The sequence below is a fragment of the Saccharomycodes ludwigii genome, chromosome VI, assembly GCF_020623625.1.
Source record: "Saccharomycodes ludwigii strain NBRC 1722 chromosome VI, whole genome shotgun sequence".
In the NCBI taxonomy this organism is placed as follows: domain Eukaryota; kingdom Fungi; phylum Ascomycota; class Saccharomycetes; order Saccharomycodales; family Saccharomycodaceae; genus Saccharomycodes; species Saccharomycodes ludwigii.
In genome coordinates, this window is record NC_060205.1 from 213,675 (window position 1) to 230,938 (window position 17,264).

General features: G+C 30.4%; 8 protein-coding genes across 8 annotated transcripts; 4 read left to right on the top strand and 4 right to left on the bottom strand.

Annotated features, from left to right (window-relative positions):
• Positions 1-172: 172 nt before the first annotated feature.
• Positions 173-2,563, bottom strand: TPH3 (Tph3p; the record flags this gene model as incomplete). The annotated part of the gene is made up of 1 exon (XM_046079530.1): positions 173-2,563. One exon carries the CDS (start codon positions 2,561-2,563, stop codon positions 173-175), a length of 2,391 nt encoding a protein of 796 aa, XP_045933002.1.
• Positions 2,564-3,105: 542 nt separating this feature from the next.
• On the bottom strand, positions 3,106-3,573 carry RPC17 (DNA-directed RNA polymerase III subunit RPC17; the record flags this gene model as incomplete). The annotated part of the gene is made up of 1 exon (XM_046079531.1): positions 3,106-3,573. The coding sequence occupies one exon, from the start codon at positions 3,571-3,573 to the stop codon at positions 3,106-3,108; it is 468 nt and encodes a 155-aa protein (XP_045933003.1).
• Positions 3,574-4,222: 649 nt separating this feature from the next.
• On the top strand, positions 4,223-5,128 carry PHB2 (prohibitin subunit PHB2; the record flags this gene model as incomplete). The annotated part of the gene is made up of 1 exon (XM_046079532.1): positions 4,223-5,128. One exon carries the CDS (start codon positions 4,223-4,225, stop codon positions 5,126-5,128), a length of 906 nt encoding a protein of 301 aa, XP_045933004.1.
• Positions 5,129-5,995: 867 nt separating this feature from the next.
• On the top strand, positions 5,996-7,681 carry SMI1 (Smi1p; the record flags this gene model as incomplete). Its single annotated transcript, XM_046079533.1, has 1 exon — positions 5,996-7,681. The coding sequence occupies one exon, from the start codon at positions 5,996-5,998 to the stop codon at positions 7,679-7,681; it is 1,686 nt and encodes a 561-aa protein (XP_045933005.1).
• Positions 7,682-8,363: 682 nt separating this feature from the next.
• On the bottom strand, positions 8,364-9,923 carry DIE2 (dolichyl-P-Glc:Glc(2)Man(9)GlcNAc(2)-PP-dolichol alpha-1,2- glucosyltransferase; the record flags this gene model as incomplete). Its single annotated transcript, XM_046081444.1, has 1 exon — positions 8,364-9,923. The coding sequence occupies one exon, from the start codon at positions 9,921-9,923 to the stop codon at positions 8,364-8,366; it is 1,560 nt and encodes a 519-aa protein (XP_045933006.1).
• Positions 9,924-10,444: 521 nt separating this feature from the next.
• On the top strand, positions 10,445-12,028 carry MTC6 (Mtc6p; the record flags this gene model as incomplete). Its single annotated transcript, XM_046079534.1, has 1 exon — positions 10,445-12,028. The coding sequence occupies one exon, from the start codon at positions 10,445-10,447 to the stop codon at positions 12,026-12,028; it is 1,584 nt and encodes a 527-aa protein (XP_045933007.1).
• PEX28 (Pex28p) lies at positions 12,023-13,582 on the bottom strand (the record flags this gene model as incomplete). Its single annotated transcript, XM_046079535.1, has 1 exon — positions 12,023-13,582. One exon carries the CDS (start codon positions 13,580-13,582, stop codon positions 12,023-12,025), a length of 1,560 nt encoding a protein of 519 aa, XP_045933008.1.
• Positions 13,583-15,195: 1,613 nt separating this feature from the next.
• Positions 15,196-16,896, top strand: SCDLUD_004499 (uncharacterized protein; the record flags this gene model as incomplete). The annotated part of the gene is made up of 1 exon (XM_046079536.1): positions 15,196-16,896. One exon carries the CDS (start codon positions 15,196-15,198, stop codon positions 16,894-16,896), a length of 1,701 nt encoding a protein of 566 aa, XP_045933009.1.
• Between the last annotated feature and the right edge of the window lie 368 nt (positions 16,897-17,264).

Sequence of the window (17,264 nt, forward strand, 5' to 3'; positions counted from 1 at the left end):
AAATTTTTAGTAATAAACAAAGTAAATCAAAGTAAAGGAAGGAGGGGGATAGCAACAAATACTAATGAAAAAAAGAAAAAGAAAATTCAAAGTAAAGGAAGGGAAGGGATAGTAACAATTATTAATTAAAAAAAAAAAAAAAAAAAAAAAAAAAAATTTAAAGCAAAACAGTTCAGAATACCCTATTATCATGACCTGAAACACTATATTCATAATTAGTGTTGTTATTATTGTTAATAGTATTATCATTATTATTGTTGTAGTTGCCACCACCGCCGTTAATGCTATCATTATAATATACACTAGAGCTATTACTATTTCTATTACCACTAAAATTAAAATTATTGCCATTTTTATTATCACTGACAGCATACGGATTTGGGGGTTGTATACCTTCTTCTTCCGCTATCATTGAAATGTGATTATTATTCCCACTACTACTTAAACTATTACTATTACTATTAGTATCGCTGTGCATTCTCGGTGTTCCACTCCCCAATATTGATGGTGGTAATTCCAATATATCACCAATTGTAGAATATCTGTTATTGGCACCACGCTTACTCATTTCTGCCGATAAAAAGTTAATGTAATGTCCCATTGAATCAGATAAAATAATATTAGAATCATTATTTTCGTTGTTTACACAATTAGATGCTAGAATATTAAGTTCTTCCAATGAAAAATAATCTACAATGGGTAATTTGGGTAACCCAAAATTTAATGAATCTACATCAACTCTAGATTTTTTAAACTGTGTTGGTCTGCCGTATAATTTTAAACAATTAAACATAGGTAATATGAACCTAATTAAGGTTTCTGTCACAGAAACACCGTTATGCGGAAGGGGCTTGATCAATATGTTTGTAGTATTGTTATTATTATTAGCAAAAGTATAATTTGACATGTTTGTTGATATGGATGCGCTTGACGGCTTTTTCTTTAACATTCTCAAAGACGAACTAGAGTTTTTCTTTTTCAAATTATTATAACTCATACTTCTTCTGTATCCGCCAATTAATGGTTCAGAAGAAATACGGTTATTTTCATTAGTCATTGTTTCGATTTCTTCGACACTTAACCCTGGTAAATTATTTACAAGGTTGTCGTCCAGTTTGTGAATATTACCTAAATATGCCAAACAGTCCACACCATTTAAATATTCTAATTCTTCCATAGAATCAAAACTATTTGGGAGGCTGCCAAAGACGCTTCCGGTACTTTTATTAAACCTAGCGATGAACAACTCCCGATGGTTACCAGCATCTTCAATGCGTGGAATACAAAAAACGACATTCTTGGAGCTAGAGGATTTATCATCTTTAAAAAATTTGATACTAGTATTTTTCTTTTTTGAATCAACATCGACATGCATCCATAGCTTCAGCCACTTATTATTATTATTAATGTTTACATAACACCAATCTTTAAAGTTGAAATGGGATTGAAATATCATTTGAATGCCCGGTATTTTCAAGCCTACGCTGGATATCAATTGTGCTGTGATACTTTTACTCAAAGAAACATATTCAAAATAGTACAACTCAACAGCCAATTTTAAAAGGTTGGTAAAATTTTTATTATTGGAAATTAGAGTAACCGTCAAACTGCGATCATTTGAAACAATGATACACTTATCATTTTCACATTCAAAAGAATAGCCTTTGTCATCATTGGAGTTTATATTACACGACAGCATACCGTCATTTCCGCCCACTTCATAATAAAATATAGAGAAAGTTCCATTAATAAAAGCAATTTTACTAATAGGGTACGTTATCATTTCACCGTTATCGTTACTGAATGCAATACCATACTGTGCTAAATCTGAAAAAAAATTAGGAGGTACAGACTCTGAACACAAATAACTTTTAATAACGAGATCTAAGTAATCTTTTTGATTTAAACTGTCACCAATGAAAAACAAGGGTTTGAAATTATTTAAATCATTCAAATTCAGATCATTGTTTAGGATCAAATTTGGCTTATATTTTTTTAAAGTACTTGACGGAGAGGAAGGACGTGTCAAGTTTGTAATAGGACTAGTATTGCCGCTGTTGTTAATGAGATTACGATTATTGTTATTTGGGTGTTTTAGTGGCGATGAAAATGATCTGAAACTGGACATGGATAATCTTTTACTGTGAGCTTTGAACGGGGATGATGTATCAGCATGGTTTTCTATTGTTGGTGATGTATTGATAGTTAATTTGGGATATGTTTGTGGTTTTTGAGAGGCTGTTTTCAAAGGAGGTGTTACACTAGTGGAACAATCAGTTCTTTCATGATCCATTTCATTTGACAACATAATTGGGGAAGGTGAAGAGGAAGGAGGAGCTGAGATGGCATTATCTGATAAATTGTTGTTTTTTAATAGCGTATTTGGATTGGTCTTTATAGGTTTAGAATGTTTTTCTTTTTTTTTCTGTCTTTTTTGATTTTCATTACTAACTGCGGTCTCTGTGGAGAAAGTAGGCTTTTGTGCAAGATTATTGGTAGAACTACCGTTCTTGCTACTATTATTGCTCCTAAATTTGTTCCTCAGCTTGGTAAAGAACCCCATAATTAGATTATTTCTTTTATGTAGAGGTCTCTTTTTTTTTTCAGATTGTTTTAATTTAGTCCAGTGTAATTGAATATTATTTTAAAATATATATATATATATATATTTTAATTGTCAAGTGAATTACGATAAAGAAGAAGAAAAAAAAAAGAAAGAAAAGAAAAAAGAAAAGATAAAAAGAAAGAGGAAAAGCCACGAAAGATAAAATAGGAGCAAGAAAACGGGTGGGAAATCAATAAATAAATAAATAAATAAATAACTTGCCAAAAGTAACAATAAAAGAAAAAGGGTCAAGTTTGTTTTATTGCTTATTTGAATAATTGCTTATTTTGAATAATTGCTCAATTGAAAACAAAAGATAAATAAACACAAAAAAAAAAGAAAAAATAAAAAAATAATTTGTTGTTTATTTGCTGTTTATTTCTAAGTTAACTAAAACAAACAATTTCTTTTAAAGTCATTGTAACCACATGTCACTTTCTACGTGTTAACATCTCTTTTACTATCATTAATTAACTATACATTATTATACAATCATATTGTTACGTACTAATCACTTCTTTAATATCTGTCAATATCTGCTCAATCTCTTGTTCACTAAATCTACTATCACATTCCTCTATAATACTATACAAATGAACAAAATTTGTAGGTAATTGATTAACTAATTGCAATTTCTCAATTTTATACAATTTATAACAGTTCAACTTTTGCAATAATTTTATAAATTTATCATTGGTAAACTTAAGCAAATTGTCCGTGCCACTGGTAGATCCGCTATTAGATTGGTCTTCTTCGTCCGGGTTCATTGACTTAGGTGTGGCTAAATAATCCACAACATTCTTGGTAATACTTTCTAATTCAGGGTTGTTATAAGAATATTTGTTTCGATTATTATGGTTTTTTTTATTTTCAACATACAACCATCCATTTTTTCGTTGTAAATCTTTTAAAAATGTATATACTTCATAATCCGATAAAAAGGATTCTCTAACAGACTCTATTTTCATTATTCTGGTATAAGATTGGTTTTTTTTTATTTTTGTGGAAGTTAATTCTACAATTTCAAAAATATAGTCTAGGTTTTATATTATTTTATTTTATTTTATTTTTTTTTTATATCTTCAAGTAAATCAATGATGGTATGTAAAAGTGGATAGCTCTATAAATCAATATTTAATTAGTTCAGTATTTTATAATTGATCTTAAGAAGAAGAAAAAAAAAGACGAAAAAAAAAGACAAAAAAAAAAGAAACGAATAGAAATAATTTGTGATACTTTTAAAAAAAAAACAAAACGTATAAAAAAAGGAAGACCGAACAATTATCCGAACGTGTTGAAAAAAAAGATGTTTATTCGGATTTTGTTTTTTTTTTTTTTTTTTTTTGTATTCTGTAGCCGGGTAAAAATATAGTTTATTCTTTCTACCAAAAAAGAAATAAAAAAAAAAAAAAAGGGCGGTGGCAATAAAAAAAAGTTGTCTTTATTTCTGTTTTTATTTCCGTTTTCATTTTGCCTTTTTTTTCAAGCTAAGGCGTTCTAGACAAAAAGTTTTAACAAGTGCTTTAAAAAATTTGGCAATCGTACATCATTAAATACTTTTGAGTAATATCGTTAATAAAGAAAAAAAAAAAGGTAAAGAAACATATCTATAGTAACATGAACAGCGATTTCCAAAAATTCACAAGACAGCTACAAAAACAAATGCAACAAACAGGTGGTCGCCGTGGTGGCGTTCCACCAATGCCTAAGAATGGTATTGGTGCTATTTTTGGTCTAGTAACCTTAGTTGGTGGTGCTTTATTAGTTAATTCCAGTTTATTCAATGTTGATGGTGGTCACAGAGCAATTATGTATTCTAGAATACATGGTATTGAGCCAAAAATTTATCCAGAAGGCACTCATTTTGCCATTCCATGGTTAGAAACACCTATCATTTATGATGTTCGTGCAAAACCACGTAATGTTGCCTCTTTAACTGGTACTAAAGATTTACAAATGGTTAATATTACTTGCAGAGTTTTGAGTAGACCAGAGCTTACCATATTACCACAAATTTACCGTACTCTAGGCACTGATTATGATGAGAGAGTTTTACCTTCTATTGTTAACGAAGTTTTAAAATCTGTTGTTGCCCAATTTAATGCTTCCCAATTAATTACACAAAGAGAAAGTGTTTCAAGATTAATTCGTGAAAATTTATTGCGTCGTGCTTCTAAATTTGGTATTAAATTAGATGATGTTTCTATTACCTATATGACATTTTCTCCGGAATTTACACAGGCTGTAGAAGCCAAACAAATTGCTCAACAAGATGCTCAAAGAGCTGCTTTTGTTGTTGATAAAGCCAAACAAGAAAAACAAGGATTAGTGGTTAGAGCCCAAGGTGAAGCCAAATCTGCAGAATTAATCGGGGAGGCTATTAAGAAAAGTAGAGATTATGTGGAGTTGAAGAGATTGGACACTGCCAAAGACATTGCTAACATATTGGCTAAGAGTCCAAATAGAGTTGTTTTGGATAATGAAGCTTTGTTATTGAACACAATTGTCGATTCTAGAAAATAAATATAGAAGGTGCCCCTTAACAGGTGAGACAATCAGAATAACCTTTAATTCTTGAAATCTTCTCCCCCATTTTATTATGCCAGTTACTTTTTTGCCATTCACACACTTCCCCCCTCTCCCCTTTCTTCTGTCTTGTATATATTTATATATGTATATATACCTATATGTAATCAAGTAAAAAAAAAAAAAAAAAAAGAAAAGAAAAGAAACTTAATAATATTTAATAAATAGCGCCCAATTGAATATGATCAATAAGTTATGATATAGATTGAAAAGATTTTTGTTGGAGGCTGTAATATTTGTTATTGTTTCCCTAAGAAGTGATAAGAGTAAGGGGAGGTTAGTTATAATATTTATTTTGATTTTCTTTTTTTAATAAAAAAAAAAAGAGGGGGAAATGGGGAAAAAGGGGCGTGGTGTGGGACTAGCAGAGGGAATTGAATTGGATGGTTTGAGTTGAACTGCTCGTTGTTGAAACATGTTTTAATTTCTGGTGCTCGATCGAACTTTTTTTTATTTTTTTTCTTTTTTTTACAACATGTTAAAATTTACACTTGCTACAAAATGAAAATAAATAAATAACCTCATTTACTTAGAAAATACCGCAGAAACTGATCCTTGAATATTTTATTTCCATTTGTTTTTTTTTTCTTCTTTTTCTTTTTCTTTTTCTTTTTCTTTTTTTTTCGGGAAATTACAGAAATTATTTTCTTCTTTTTTTCATCTTAAATTTTTATCACATCATATTTACAATTCAACCTGTCACTTTTACATTAGAACAAATTTGATTCAGAAATAAGAACAAATTTGATTCAGAAATAAAAACAAAAAAGTAAAAAAAAAACTGAAAAAACAAAAAAAAATTAAATGCAAAGTTTTAAAAAGAAGTTAAGAGAGCTAGTCTATTCTTTCAGTACAGAAGATCATTACGCTGAATATGATGAAGATGATACCCATTTTTCAAGACCAACTTCTAAACCATATTCTGCTTCTACTACAAACTTAACTGATAATATAGATCTCGAAAATAATGATTTCCACAATATTCAACTAGAAGATAATATTCCAGACAATACCGAAGTTGCTGACGGTGTTAGTGAAGTTTTGTTAGCTTGGAAGCACATCGATAAATGGACTGATGAACATAATCCAGATTTAAATGCCTCTTTGGGTGACCCTTGTACTCTAAATGATATTAATGATGTCGAAAAAGATTTGGATATAAGTTTCCCTCCTTGTGTTCGCGCTAGTATGCGAACACACGATGGTCAAGAAGATTTAGAATCTTATACTGGTGTTTCTGGTTTAATTTATGGTTTGCAATTAATGCCTATTGATGACGTTGTAAATATGACAAATGCCTGGAGAAATGTTGCTGTAAACATCAAAAAATCAGATGAAAAGAAATTGCAACAACAACAACAACAACAATCATTGTCTTCTGATGATGCCTTTTCCACTACCAGTCCAAATTCCTCTTCTGCCGCACCAAGCTCTGCCAACACTAACCATTTTAAAATGAACGAGATCCCAAGACAAGGCTCTATCCCTCCAAATACGGTTCAACCAGTTTATGCCCATCCAGCTTGGATTCCACTAGTTACAGATAATGCTGGTAATCATATTGGTATTGATTTGGCTCCAGGCCCAGAGGGTACTTATGGCCAAGTTTTATTATTTGGAAGAGAATTTGATACTAAATTTGTAGTTGCTCCTAATTGGGGTGATTTCTTGTTATCTTTTGCCAACGATTTGATTCAAGGTAATTGGTATTTTGTTGGTGAAGATGATGATTTCTTTAGCGGCGAAGGTGATTTGGTATACAGAGATAAAGTTCATGGTAGCAATATTATTCAGGATTATATGGAAGTTTTAAAGAAAAGAAGCTTTTTACAATGGAAGAGTACAAAGAAAAGTGCTCCAGTTCCACAGCCTACAACTGATGCTGGTGCTAACAATAAATTGGAAACAGATACTCCCGTTGATAATGCCACTAGTAATAAAAACGTTCGTAAGGATGGTAAAGTATTACAAAACGAAACGTTAGTCCAAGTGGAAACACCAAGAGATTTCGCCGATGACCTTGAAGATGAACAAGAGGGGAAAACTAGTGTGAAAGATGTTATCGATCACGAAGATGAAAAAGAAGTAAAGACTAATGTGAAAGATGTTGTTGATGACATTGTCGATGAGAACGAAGTAAAAAACATTAAAGAAGAACCACTAACTCCTCAAAATGCTAATCATACACCAATACCAGAAAAAAAGGAAGTAAAGGATGAAGTGGGTGAAAAACTTGATAAAGAGGACGATCTTACGGACAAGCATGAAATAGTAAACGAAAAGGAAGAATTGGATAATAAGGAAAGTTCAGTTTCAAAACAAGAAAAAAATGATCACAAAGAGCCACTAGAGGAAGACGCTAAGAAATCTACCGACTTGAAAGATGTAAACCAAACTGAGGAAAACAAAGAAGATTCTGCAACTAAAAAACCAGATACAGAAACACCAGGCCAAGAAAAAAAAGATGAATTTGAAAACATTGAATTATAATAAATTTTAATTCAAGTTGATAAACTTTTCATTATATGTACATATATATCCACATAGACGTATATTTACAGGTATAATGTATGGGAAATGCATATTTACTGTTTTATTTTGCTTATTATGTTGTAAAAATTATTAGAAGACATTTAATTACCAATTAACGCTTGCACTACCGGTTTTAGGTAATATATATATATATATCTATATAATAAAAAATGTTCTCATCTTTACTTTCCTCCCCCCCCCCACTATTTGAAAATAAATAAAAATGGACGCTGTTGTTTCAAGATTTTCTGTTATTGTAAAGAGAAAAGCTGAAATTTACTTATTTTGTTTATAGATCAGTTAATAAATTCATGAAACAGGCGAAAGGATTGCATATTCCTCCTGATAGAAGGCAGTTTCGCCATATACTGTCAGTGAAAATCAGTGGCTATCCAATATTATTTGTATACTAAAAATTTAAAATAAAAAGGATAATGATCTTATAAACAATTTTTGTACATGCAATATATTCTGGGTCATTGAACCTAGAACCAAGCTTTTTTTTTCTTTTCTTTTTTTTTTATCTTGTATTGGATAACTATAAATCCAAATCAACGTTAAGGGGAAGAGATATATAAATAAATAAGGTAAACAAAAGCTATGGATTGAACAAAAAAAAAGTTTAATTATTTAAGTCTTACTACCAAATGATTCTTTGAGGAAATTTTTCTGTGTCCCATGTGAATTCATATTTTATAAATACCAAATAAGTAACAACGTTGAGTAATATAAACCATAAAAATTCCATAACAAGTCTCATTCTGTTAGTTAATCTTATAGAGTTTAATTGCCAAAATGAATCAAATGGTGTGGTAACAAATACTCTCCAAAAAACATATGGTAATATATAATAACGTGGTTCAAACAATGGTGATGGTGTTGTAGTTAAAAAGGTACATAACATTAAAGTGGTAAACGAAATATGTGTTAATTGGCTGGGTAATTCGATAGGTTCTTTAACTTCAATGGGCAAATATGAATGAAACTTCATTATTGAAGGTTCAATTAAGTTATGGATAGTGAAAATGGAAAAATGATATATTATTGGACAAAAAAAGTATTTATAAATTTTCTTATCTTTCCCGAATATTTTTTTAAAAATATAGAATGTATAGTGACGATTATCTGCCAATAAAAACGGATGTGTTACAGTAAAATATTTGATAATTATTATTATGCCGATAAACTCAAAGATCCATCTTTTGCTATTAAAAAATCTTGTCGCGTAATTTAGTAAATGTTGTCTGGATATCCAAAGTGGTAAACTGAAAAAAGTCATAAAAGTATAGCAATAGAAAAGTTGAACTACGTGGAAACCGGCCACATGGTTTTGTTTATCACCCAATGTAAGTGATCCATTATAAATCACAAAGATTAAAAATAAAACCATGTTTATAATATACGGTAGACATAATTGCGAGAATGACTCTATAGAATGTATTATTAATTTTAAATAATTGTTAACTTTTACCGTATTGAAGTTCCTTTGAATTATAGCTCTTCTTTCGATAACCAAGACCATTATAAATAAATTCCAAATGATATTTGTTTGTCTGAAAAACAAACTTATAAAACATAAAAACGAACTGAACCAAATGCTACCAGTTTCTCCAAATGGTAAACTAATGACTGTAGCTAGTGCCGCAGTTATTATTATACTTGACCAGACGTCTGTATAGTATAATGAATAATAAGTGGCCATTAATGGAAAACAAACAAGTGTCACAGGCCAGAAACTTAGTGCATTGAATAAGTAAATGGGTCTTAAAACAAAGATAGGCCAAATAAAACAACCGCCAAATAAATTGACCAGTCTTAAAATGGTTAATGTTGACCAATCCAAATGTAGAATGCTCTTAAAAATTTTATAATTTAACCAACCCAAAATATATAATCCTGGCGGAGTAGTGATTTTGGGATCCCATGATTTCCACTGACCCTCTATATATTTAATTGTTTGAGTAACGTGGAATTTTTCGTCTATGAAGCAGTAAGGGACGTAACAAGTACATATCTTGTAAAATGTGTATATTAAAAATATTAATATTATAGGGTATCCAATGAATATGTTAAATATAATCCCAAACTTGACTTCGTTTTCTACTTGCTCAAATAGTTTTTGTTCTTCTGTACTGCTAGGTGTAAACTGTACAGTTGCTGGGCTTTCTTGAGTATCTTTATCCTTAGTATCGGATGCCATTGTACAGTATACTTTTCTACTGTTTTTAATTCTTTTTTTTTTTTCTTAAAATTCCTCATTCGAAACAAAATGAAGCATATTGAGTGAAAAAAAAAAAAAAAGGAAAAAAAAAGATAAGTGATATAAAACATAAAAGTTTCACTTTTCTCACAGCATTAAAAGAAGACGTGCTTGGGATAGCAAGCAAAAAGGAAGAAAAGAAAACCGAAAAAAAAAAAAAATATTATTATTTTTATTTTTTGTTTCTTCGGTCATCCTTCACCGAAGTCCGTAATTCCATTTCCAACGGATTGGTGCAACATTCGGATATATATATATATATATGTACACTCTTTATCTAAATCGATATTAATGCTAATATTCCAATTATGTACTGAGGGAAAAGGAGTCCTTATGCTTAATTAATTTGTTATTTTATTTAATGTCTTTAGTATATACTGAATATATCCAGTTATTAGTAGTCATATTACATATAAAATATATACAAAATTAAAAAAAAAGAGGACACCAATCAACTAGAAATGTTATTCATATACTTTATATTACTAATAAATACTGCAATATTATCTGCATTTGCCAGCAGTGTTAGTCAATATTCAACTAACAAAATAAAAGCATCCACTATTTTATATTCTTCCTCATTTGATGAAAGTTTTTGGCCTAATATGACTGATACCTTAAAGACTGGATTATTATCACAAAGAGATCTATTAAGATCAGTTCCAATTGATCAAATTCCGAGATTGGGTGTCAATTTATCACAACTTTTATCACCAAACGAATACTACTTTGATAATGATTCTGATAAATTAAATTATACTTTGAGACTACTATCAGTAGGTGTTAGGGCTCTAGGCATAGATTTAGTTTATAGCTTACGTGAAGAAAACTGGTATCTTCAAAATACAAATATATCTTTTTTTCAAATACTCTCGTTAATAAACCAATTCTCACAAAGTATGACTTCTTCAATCAACGTCGATTTTTTATTAATTTTATTAAATTTTCCCGACAACAATAACAAAACACTCACCACCACCACCACCACCAACAGCAACAACATTACCAGTGCCAGTTACACCCAAAAGTTGAGTGACTTGGATAATCAAATAATACAGTTTTTTAATTACACTCAACTTTTCACACAAAATGATTATAACGGGACATGGCCAACACTAGATGATTTTTTATTTAATATCAGCAAAAAATTATTGTTTATATCACCAACAAAAGGGATCCAGTTTAACAACACTATATTCCCGTATGAGTACATACAGTACTTACCAAACAATAAAAGCTCAGATTTTATATGCCCTGTTAATAATCACACCAGTTTCCATATATTGGCTGATAATCAATATGATAATACCACTATTAAAAACATGATTTATTGCGGATATTCTCCACTCATTGGAAACACAAATTTGCAAGATGTTACCGCTCTATTGAACACTAGTTTATTATGGAGTTGGAAGGATAATGAGCCCATAGACGTAGTGACCTCAGGCCATGTTCCATTACAAGTTAAAGATAGAGATACTTTAGAAGCATACGCATGCGCTTCTTTACAGTTTTCCAATGGTGAAAGCTGGTGGATTGTAAACAATTGTTATGCCAAACAACATATTTTGTGCGGTAAAGATGATTCAAATATGTGGGCGATCGGCAAAGATTCAATAAAATTTTTTGATGTCAAATCTGATAAAAATACGCCAGGGGAGAGCCATTATGGGTGTCCTACCGATTATTCATTTGCAGTTCCAAATACCCCACTGAAAATAAGGAGCGTCAATATTTTTTTAACGGAATATACATACAATAAAAGCCTTGATTCATTAACTGTATGGATTGATCTTAATTCTATTATTGCCAGAAATTGTTGGGTTATAGGCGCGGCAGATGCAAACTGTCCATACACAAAATATGTTTCTAGTAGAAGTTTTGTAGCAATGATTGTTCCATTAGCTAGTGTCACAGCGGCTTTACTAGCTACGGTGATCTTTTTAAAAGTACAAAGGTTAGCCATACAGGACAATAGAAAAAATTGGAGAAAAATCATTAAGGCTACAGAAAAAAACGAACCAGGAGATGGCGTTCCCTCATAGAGAATATATTATATTTCTTGTCAATCTTTGGCTTCTAAATTTGTCATTGCCAACGAATGTTCCTGTATCATTTTTTTCTAAAACAGTTAATGCAATGTTCTGTTCCAGACACCATGCAAAACGATCCAAATCAGCCTCCCAGGAACTTTGTGGTTCGAATATCCATCCATTTGGTGGTATTACGAGATTTAGATTTGTTGAACCAATCTCATCTTCGTTTGCACTCTTGAAAATTTGAGCGATATTCTCATTTTTGGTTAAATATGGGTTAAATGGCAATTTACAATACTTGTACAAAGACCATTCTCCATTTACATCTTTATATTGAACCTCATATATTTCTAATTTTTCCCTTGTGATTGGATTTAAACCTCTATAAAAATTTGCCCATCTTCTAAAGATACTATTGCTATTCTTTTTATCACTCTTTTTGTTACCCAAGTTAAGGCTATTATTGCTCTCTTCTCTCTTTTTCCTACACTCTAGGATATACGGATGATTCTTAAGAAGTATCCACCAAAATAAAATTGCGAAAAAATAGTGCCAATTTATATACTTGGAAAAGAACCAAAATAATAGACAAACTATCAGTATGGTTTGTGAAATAACAATTGCGAAATATCTATCATTTAATAAACTCTCATTTTTATATAAAAAGTTTTCCGTCTTAACGATCATTTTCACCATTACATTTAATAGGCTTTGTAAGTCACGTAAATTTATAATGAATTCCATACTTTGCTGCACGTTGTCTTCAAAAATTGTTGGGTCTTGTGTTTGTTGTTGTTGTTGTTGTTGTTGTTGTTCCTTTTCCTCTTTTTCTTTTCCTACTCCCTTTCTATTATTGTCTGCAGGCATCTTATGGTTAATATTATCAATACCACGATCAGCTGTTGAGTACTTAAACAGTTTATCAAAGAAAGAGTTTTCTTGATATAACTCACCTTGTAATAACGTTACGCTATTAGAAGTATTTTGACTATCAACACTTTTCAATATTATATCTTTCACGTCATTATCAAGAATAGTAGATTTAAATGAATCATTGTGATCTTTAATAGAACAATAACGAGGTATTAAAATATTAATGTTGTAATACATTAATGGTATTAAAAGTATTAAGATTGGATGAAAGCATATTGCAGTTAATACAAATAGAAAGATAATTGTTTTGGAAGGATTCTTCCAAATAAATAGGTTTGTAAGAGAATTTTGAAACTCAAACCAATTACTTAATTTACTTGTAAGGAATGATAAATCCGATGCCAATATTTTTAAAGACAAATCTTGTTGTTGCCTTTTATTTTTTATCCTTTTAGATAGTGGTGATGTTAATGTTTCGTCGTAGTTTTTAAGGACATTTTTTAATATTTTCTCGAAAAAAACATCCGAAAAATGTTGGTTTATTGTATCTTCTTTGTTATTAGGGTTGATATTCTCATCTTCCTTGTTACTGAATATTATCTGAGTGCTTTCAATAGCTGAATTTAGTAATGAGTTTAATACGCCTATTAGTCTTTTGGTTTGTGTAGTCTTTTCATTAAAGGTGTTCATATTTTATTTTTCCTCCTTTGCTTTTTATTTTGTAATTTAATTTATTTTTAATTTATTTTAGACTTCTTTAAGATGTTTTAGGTATATTTGACTAGCAAGGAGATAAAATCATTTTATCTAATTAGTTGTATATAATAGTGGGCATTGTCCGATTTATTATAAAATGGGACCTTTTTTGTGGTAATTTTTCTTTTTTTTTTTTTTAATTGATAAAGTGTTATCAAAACTATTTAGTTTTCCGAAGGTCTAGGGATTAGATACTTCGGGAATTATATACAAGCGATTGATTGGGAGGGTTTTAATTTTTTTTATACCACTGCTTGAGTTTCTGTGTACCGGTAGAGCAAAAGGAAACAAATTGTAAATGTCGCTTCCCGGCCTTCGGAAGCTATAGCGAAGAGGGGCTCAAAGCAAAACATTGCTGGAGTACGGTCTATAAACCCCGCCAATAATAAAATACATTGAGTTGATAATGGTGATAATATCAAATTGTTAGTATTAAATAAACTAATCAATAAGAAAAAATTCTTTATTAATTAGTTATTGAAGATTAAATGATAGCAAAGAGATACATTCGCGCCTATATCCTCTCGATTTGTTTTACTAATGAAGAAAGCATTAATTTTTACATAAAAAAAAAAAATGTGACATTGGAATTGCCAGTTAATTTATGATTTATTTTTCTTTTCTTTTCTTTTCTTTTTTTTTTTTGGTGGATTAGAATATTTGGTTAACCCATTCCATATAGTTATTAAGATACGTATTATTTGTATGTATTTAACAAAAAGATAAGATAAGGATAAAAAAAAAAAAAAAAAAAAATTATATATACATCTTTTAAATACAAAAATGTTAACCTCACATTCCCCTAAAATATCCAGCGGAAAAATATTTTTGATAAATATAATCAATCAATCAATCAATCATACATAATATTACCACTTGTATTATGCTATTGTTATTGTCTTAATAGGTTCGAGTTTCAGTTCACGCCCAAATTTAAACTCAAAAAGTAAAAAAAAAAAAAAAAAATAAAAAAATGATTATCAAAATCTTGATAAGAATATCTTTTACTAATTTAAAAACGAAACAAATGAACAGTTATATTACTTTTATTTTTTCAGCAAGTAATTCTCATAGTACAATAAATAATTAATGGGGAAAACAAACAAACCAAAGATAAATATTATCGATTAAAAGGCAAAAACTTTATCCCTGTTTATCCCTATATTTGCAGTTCTTAAATCAAAGCCCATTTGCATAACAAAGTATAACAACCTTATCCAAAATAAAACATGATACGACAATCCATGAAAAACTAAAATAATAATAATATTTCAATTAGCTTGTTTCCTATAATAATTCATTTATTGTAGCACTTTTTAATTTAATTTAATTTAATTTAATTTTTTTTTTTTTTTTTTTTTTTTTTGAAACGTTTCTGACAATAAATCTTATATATAAACAATCCTAAGTCTATACACTTAATTCAATTTTCTTTTCTTACCTTTCCTTTCAATTTTTTTTTTTTTTTTTTTAATTAAAGGCAATCCTTGAATGGTGATTGAGGTTACCAAAAGTCAAAATCAAACTATACAAATACGTATAAAAAAATGTCGGAAAAAGAAGATAATATTATTATTTCCGTTGGAAGTAAGGCTGATGTTGGAAATGTGCACAATGTAGGTTCGATTCGTACTGTAACGTCTAGAACTGGTGCTGGTGAAGTTAATTATATTAATGCTCAAACTGCTCATGGCGATGAAGCCTTGCTAGCAGAAATCGGTTATAAGCAGGAATTGAAGAGACAGTTTAGTACTTTACAAGTCTTTGGTATTGCGTTTTCTATCATGGGGTTGCTACCCTCTATTGCCACAGTTATGGGTGGTGGTTTAACTGGTGGTCCAGTTACGCTAGTATGGGGTTGGTTTATTTCCGGTTTATGTATTTTAACCATTGGTATATCGTTAGCTCAATCTGCTTCCGCCTGTCCAACCGCAGGTGGCTTGTTTTATTGGACTTATTTGTACACACCACCTAAATACAAGGTTGTTTTATCATTTATTATTGGCTGGGCCAATTCATTAGCTTTGATTGCAGGTGTTTGTTCGATTTCATATGGTTTTGCAGAAGAGGTCTTGGCCGCCGTTGTCATTCAAAAAGATGGGAATTTTGATGTAACTAATGGTAAGACTTATGGTGTTTTTGCTGCTGCAGTTATCGGTATGACTCTATCTACTTGTCTTGCCTCTACAGCTGTCTCTAGACTACAGACTTTTTCCATTATAGCCAATTGTTTTATTATTATCTTATTGTTCATTGCTTTACCTATTGGTACTAAAATAAACAGAGGCGGGTTCAATAACGGTAAATTTATCTTTGGCACTTTTGAAAATTTTGCTGACTGGAACAATGGATGGCAGTTTTGTTTACAAGGTTTTATGCCTGCTTGTTGGACCATTGGTGCTTTTGATTCCTGTGTCCATCAAAGTGAGGAAGCCAAGGATGCTAGTAAAGCTGTGCCTATTGGTATCATAGGCTCCATTACTGCATGTTGGTTATTAGGTTGGTTAATTTGTATCTGTTTAATGGCCTGTGTTGATCCGGACTTGGAAAGAATTATTGACAGTGAATATGGGTTTGCACTAGCTCAAATTGTTTATGATTCTTTAGGTAAAAACTGGGCCATTGCATTTATGTCCTTGATTGCCTTTTGTCAATTTTTAATGGGTGCTTCTATCATGACTGCTGTTTCGAGACAAGTCTATGCCTTTGCCAGAGATAATGGTTTGATTTTTTCCAGATATATTAAAATGGTTCATGCCAAAATGTCCGTTCCAATAAATGCCGTCCTTGCTTGCTGTGCAGGTGCTTTGGCTCTAGGATGTTTGTGTTTGATCGATACAGCAGCTGCTAATGCTTTGTTTAGTTTGGGTATTGCTTGTAATTATTTTTCCTGGGCAATTACCAGTTCTTTAAGAAATACATGTGGTAGAGATATTTTTAAACCAGGTCCATTTTATTTGGGCAAATTTTGGGGACCAGCAGTTGACTGGTTCAGTGTTGCTTTTCAATGGTTTATTATCATTTTAGTTATGTTCCCTGCCACTCAACATGGTATTACAAAGGATAGTATGAATTATGCTTGTGTTATCGGCCCTGGTGTGTGTATATTGGCCTGGGTCTATTACATAGTGTACCAAAAGAAATTTTATAAGGGTCCTGCTTCGAACTTAAGCGATGAAGAATATATCGATAAGGTTGGTACTGAGGTCATTGATGAAATAATGTCGAGAGATGCCAAAGATCAATGAAATGTTTTTGTCTTTTCCTTTTTCCTTTCTTCTCACAAGAAGATAACCCTTTATAATTAATAATAATATCAGTTTTGTTGTGTATGTGTGTATATGCATTCACTTTATTTTTATAAAAGTTTTGTTTAATAATATCATATAAATGTTTTATTTATGGCTAAAGTTACAATTATGGGAAAATTATCATTGTGAGGGATTTTTTTACCTACTTTATTATTAGTTGGTCTGCCTTATACTATGGATATTTATTGTTTTCATAATTTTATATATTTTCGTAATGCAATAAAACTATTTGTAAAGTAAATTATAACCTAAGTCAACAGGAATACTATTAGCTTTATATATTATTATTGTTATTATCTTTCTTT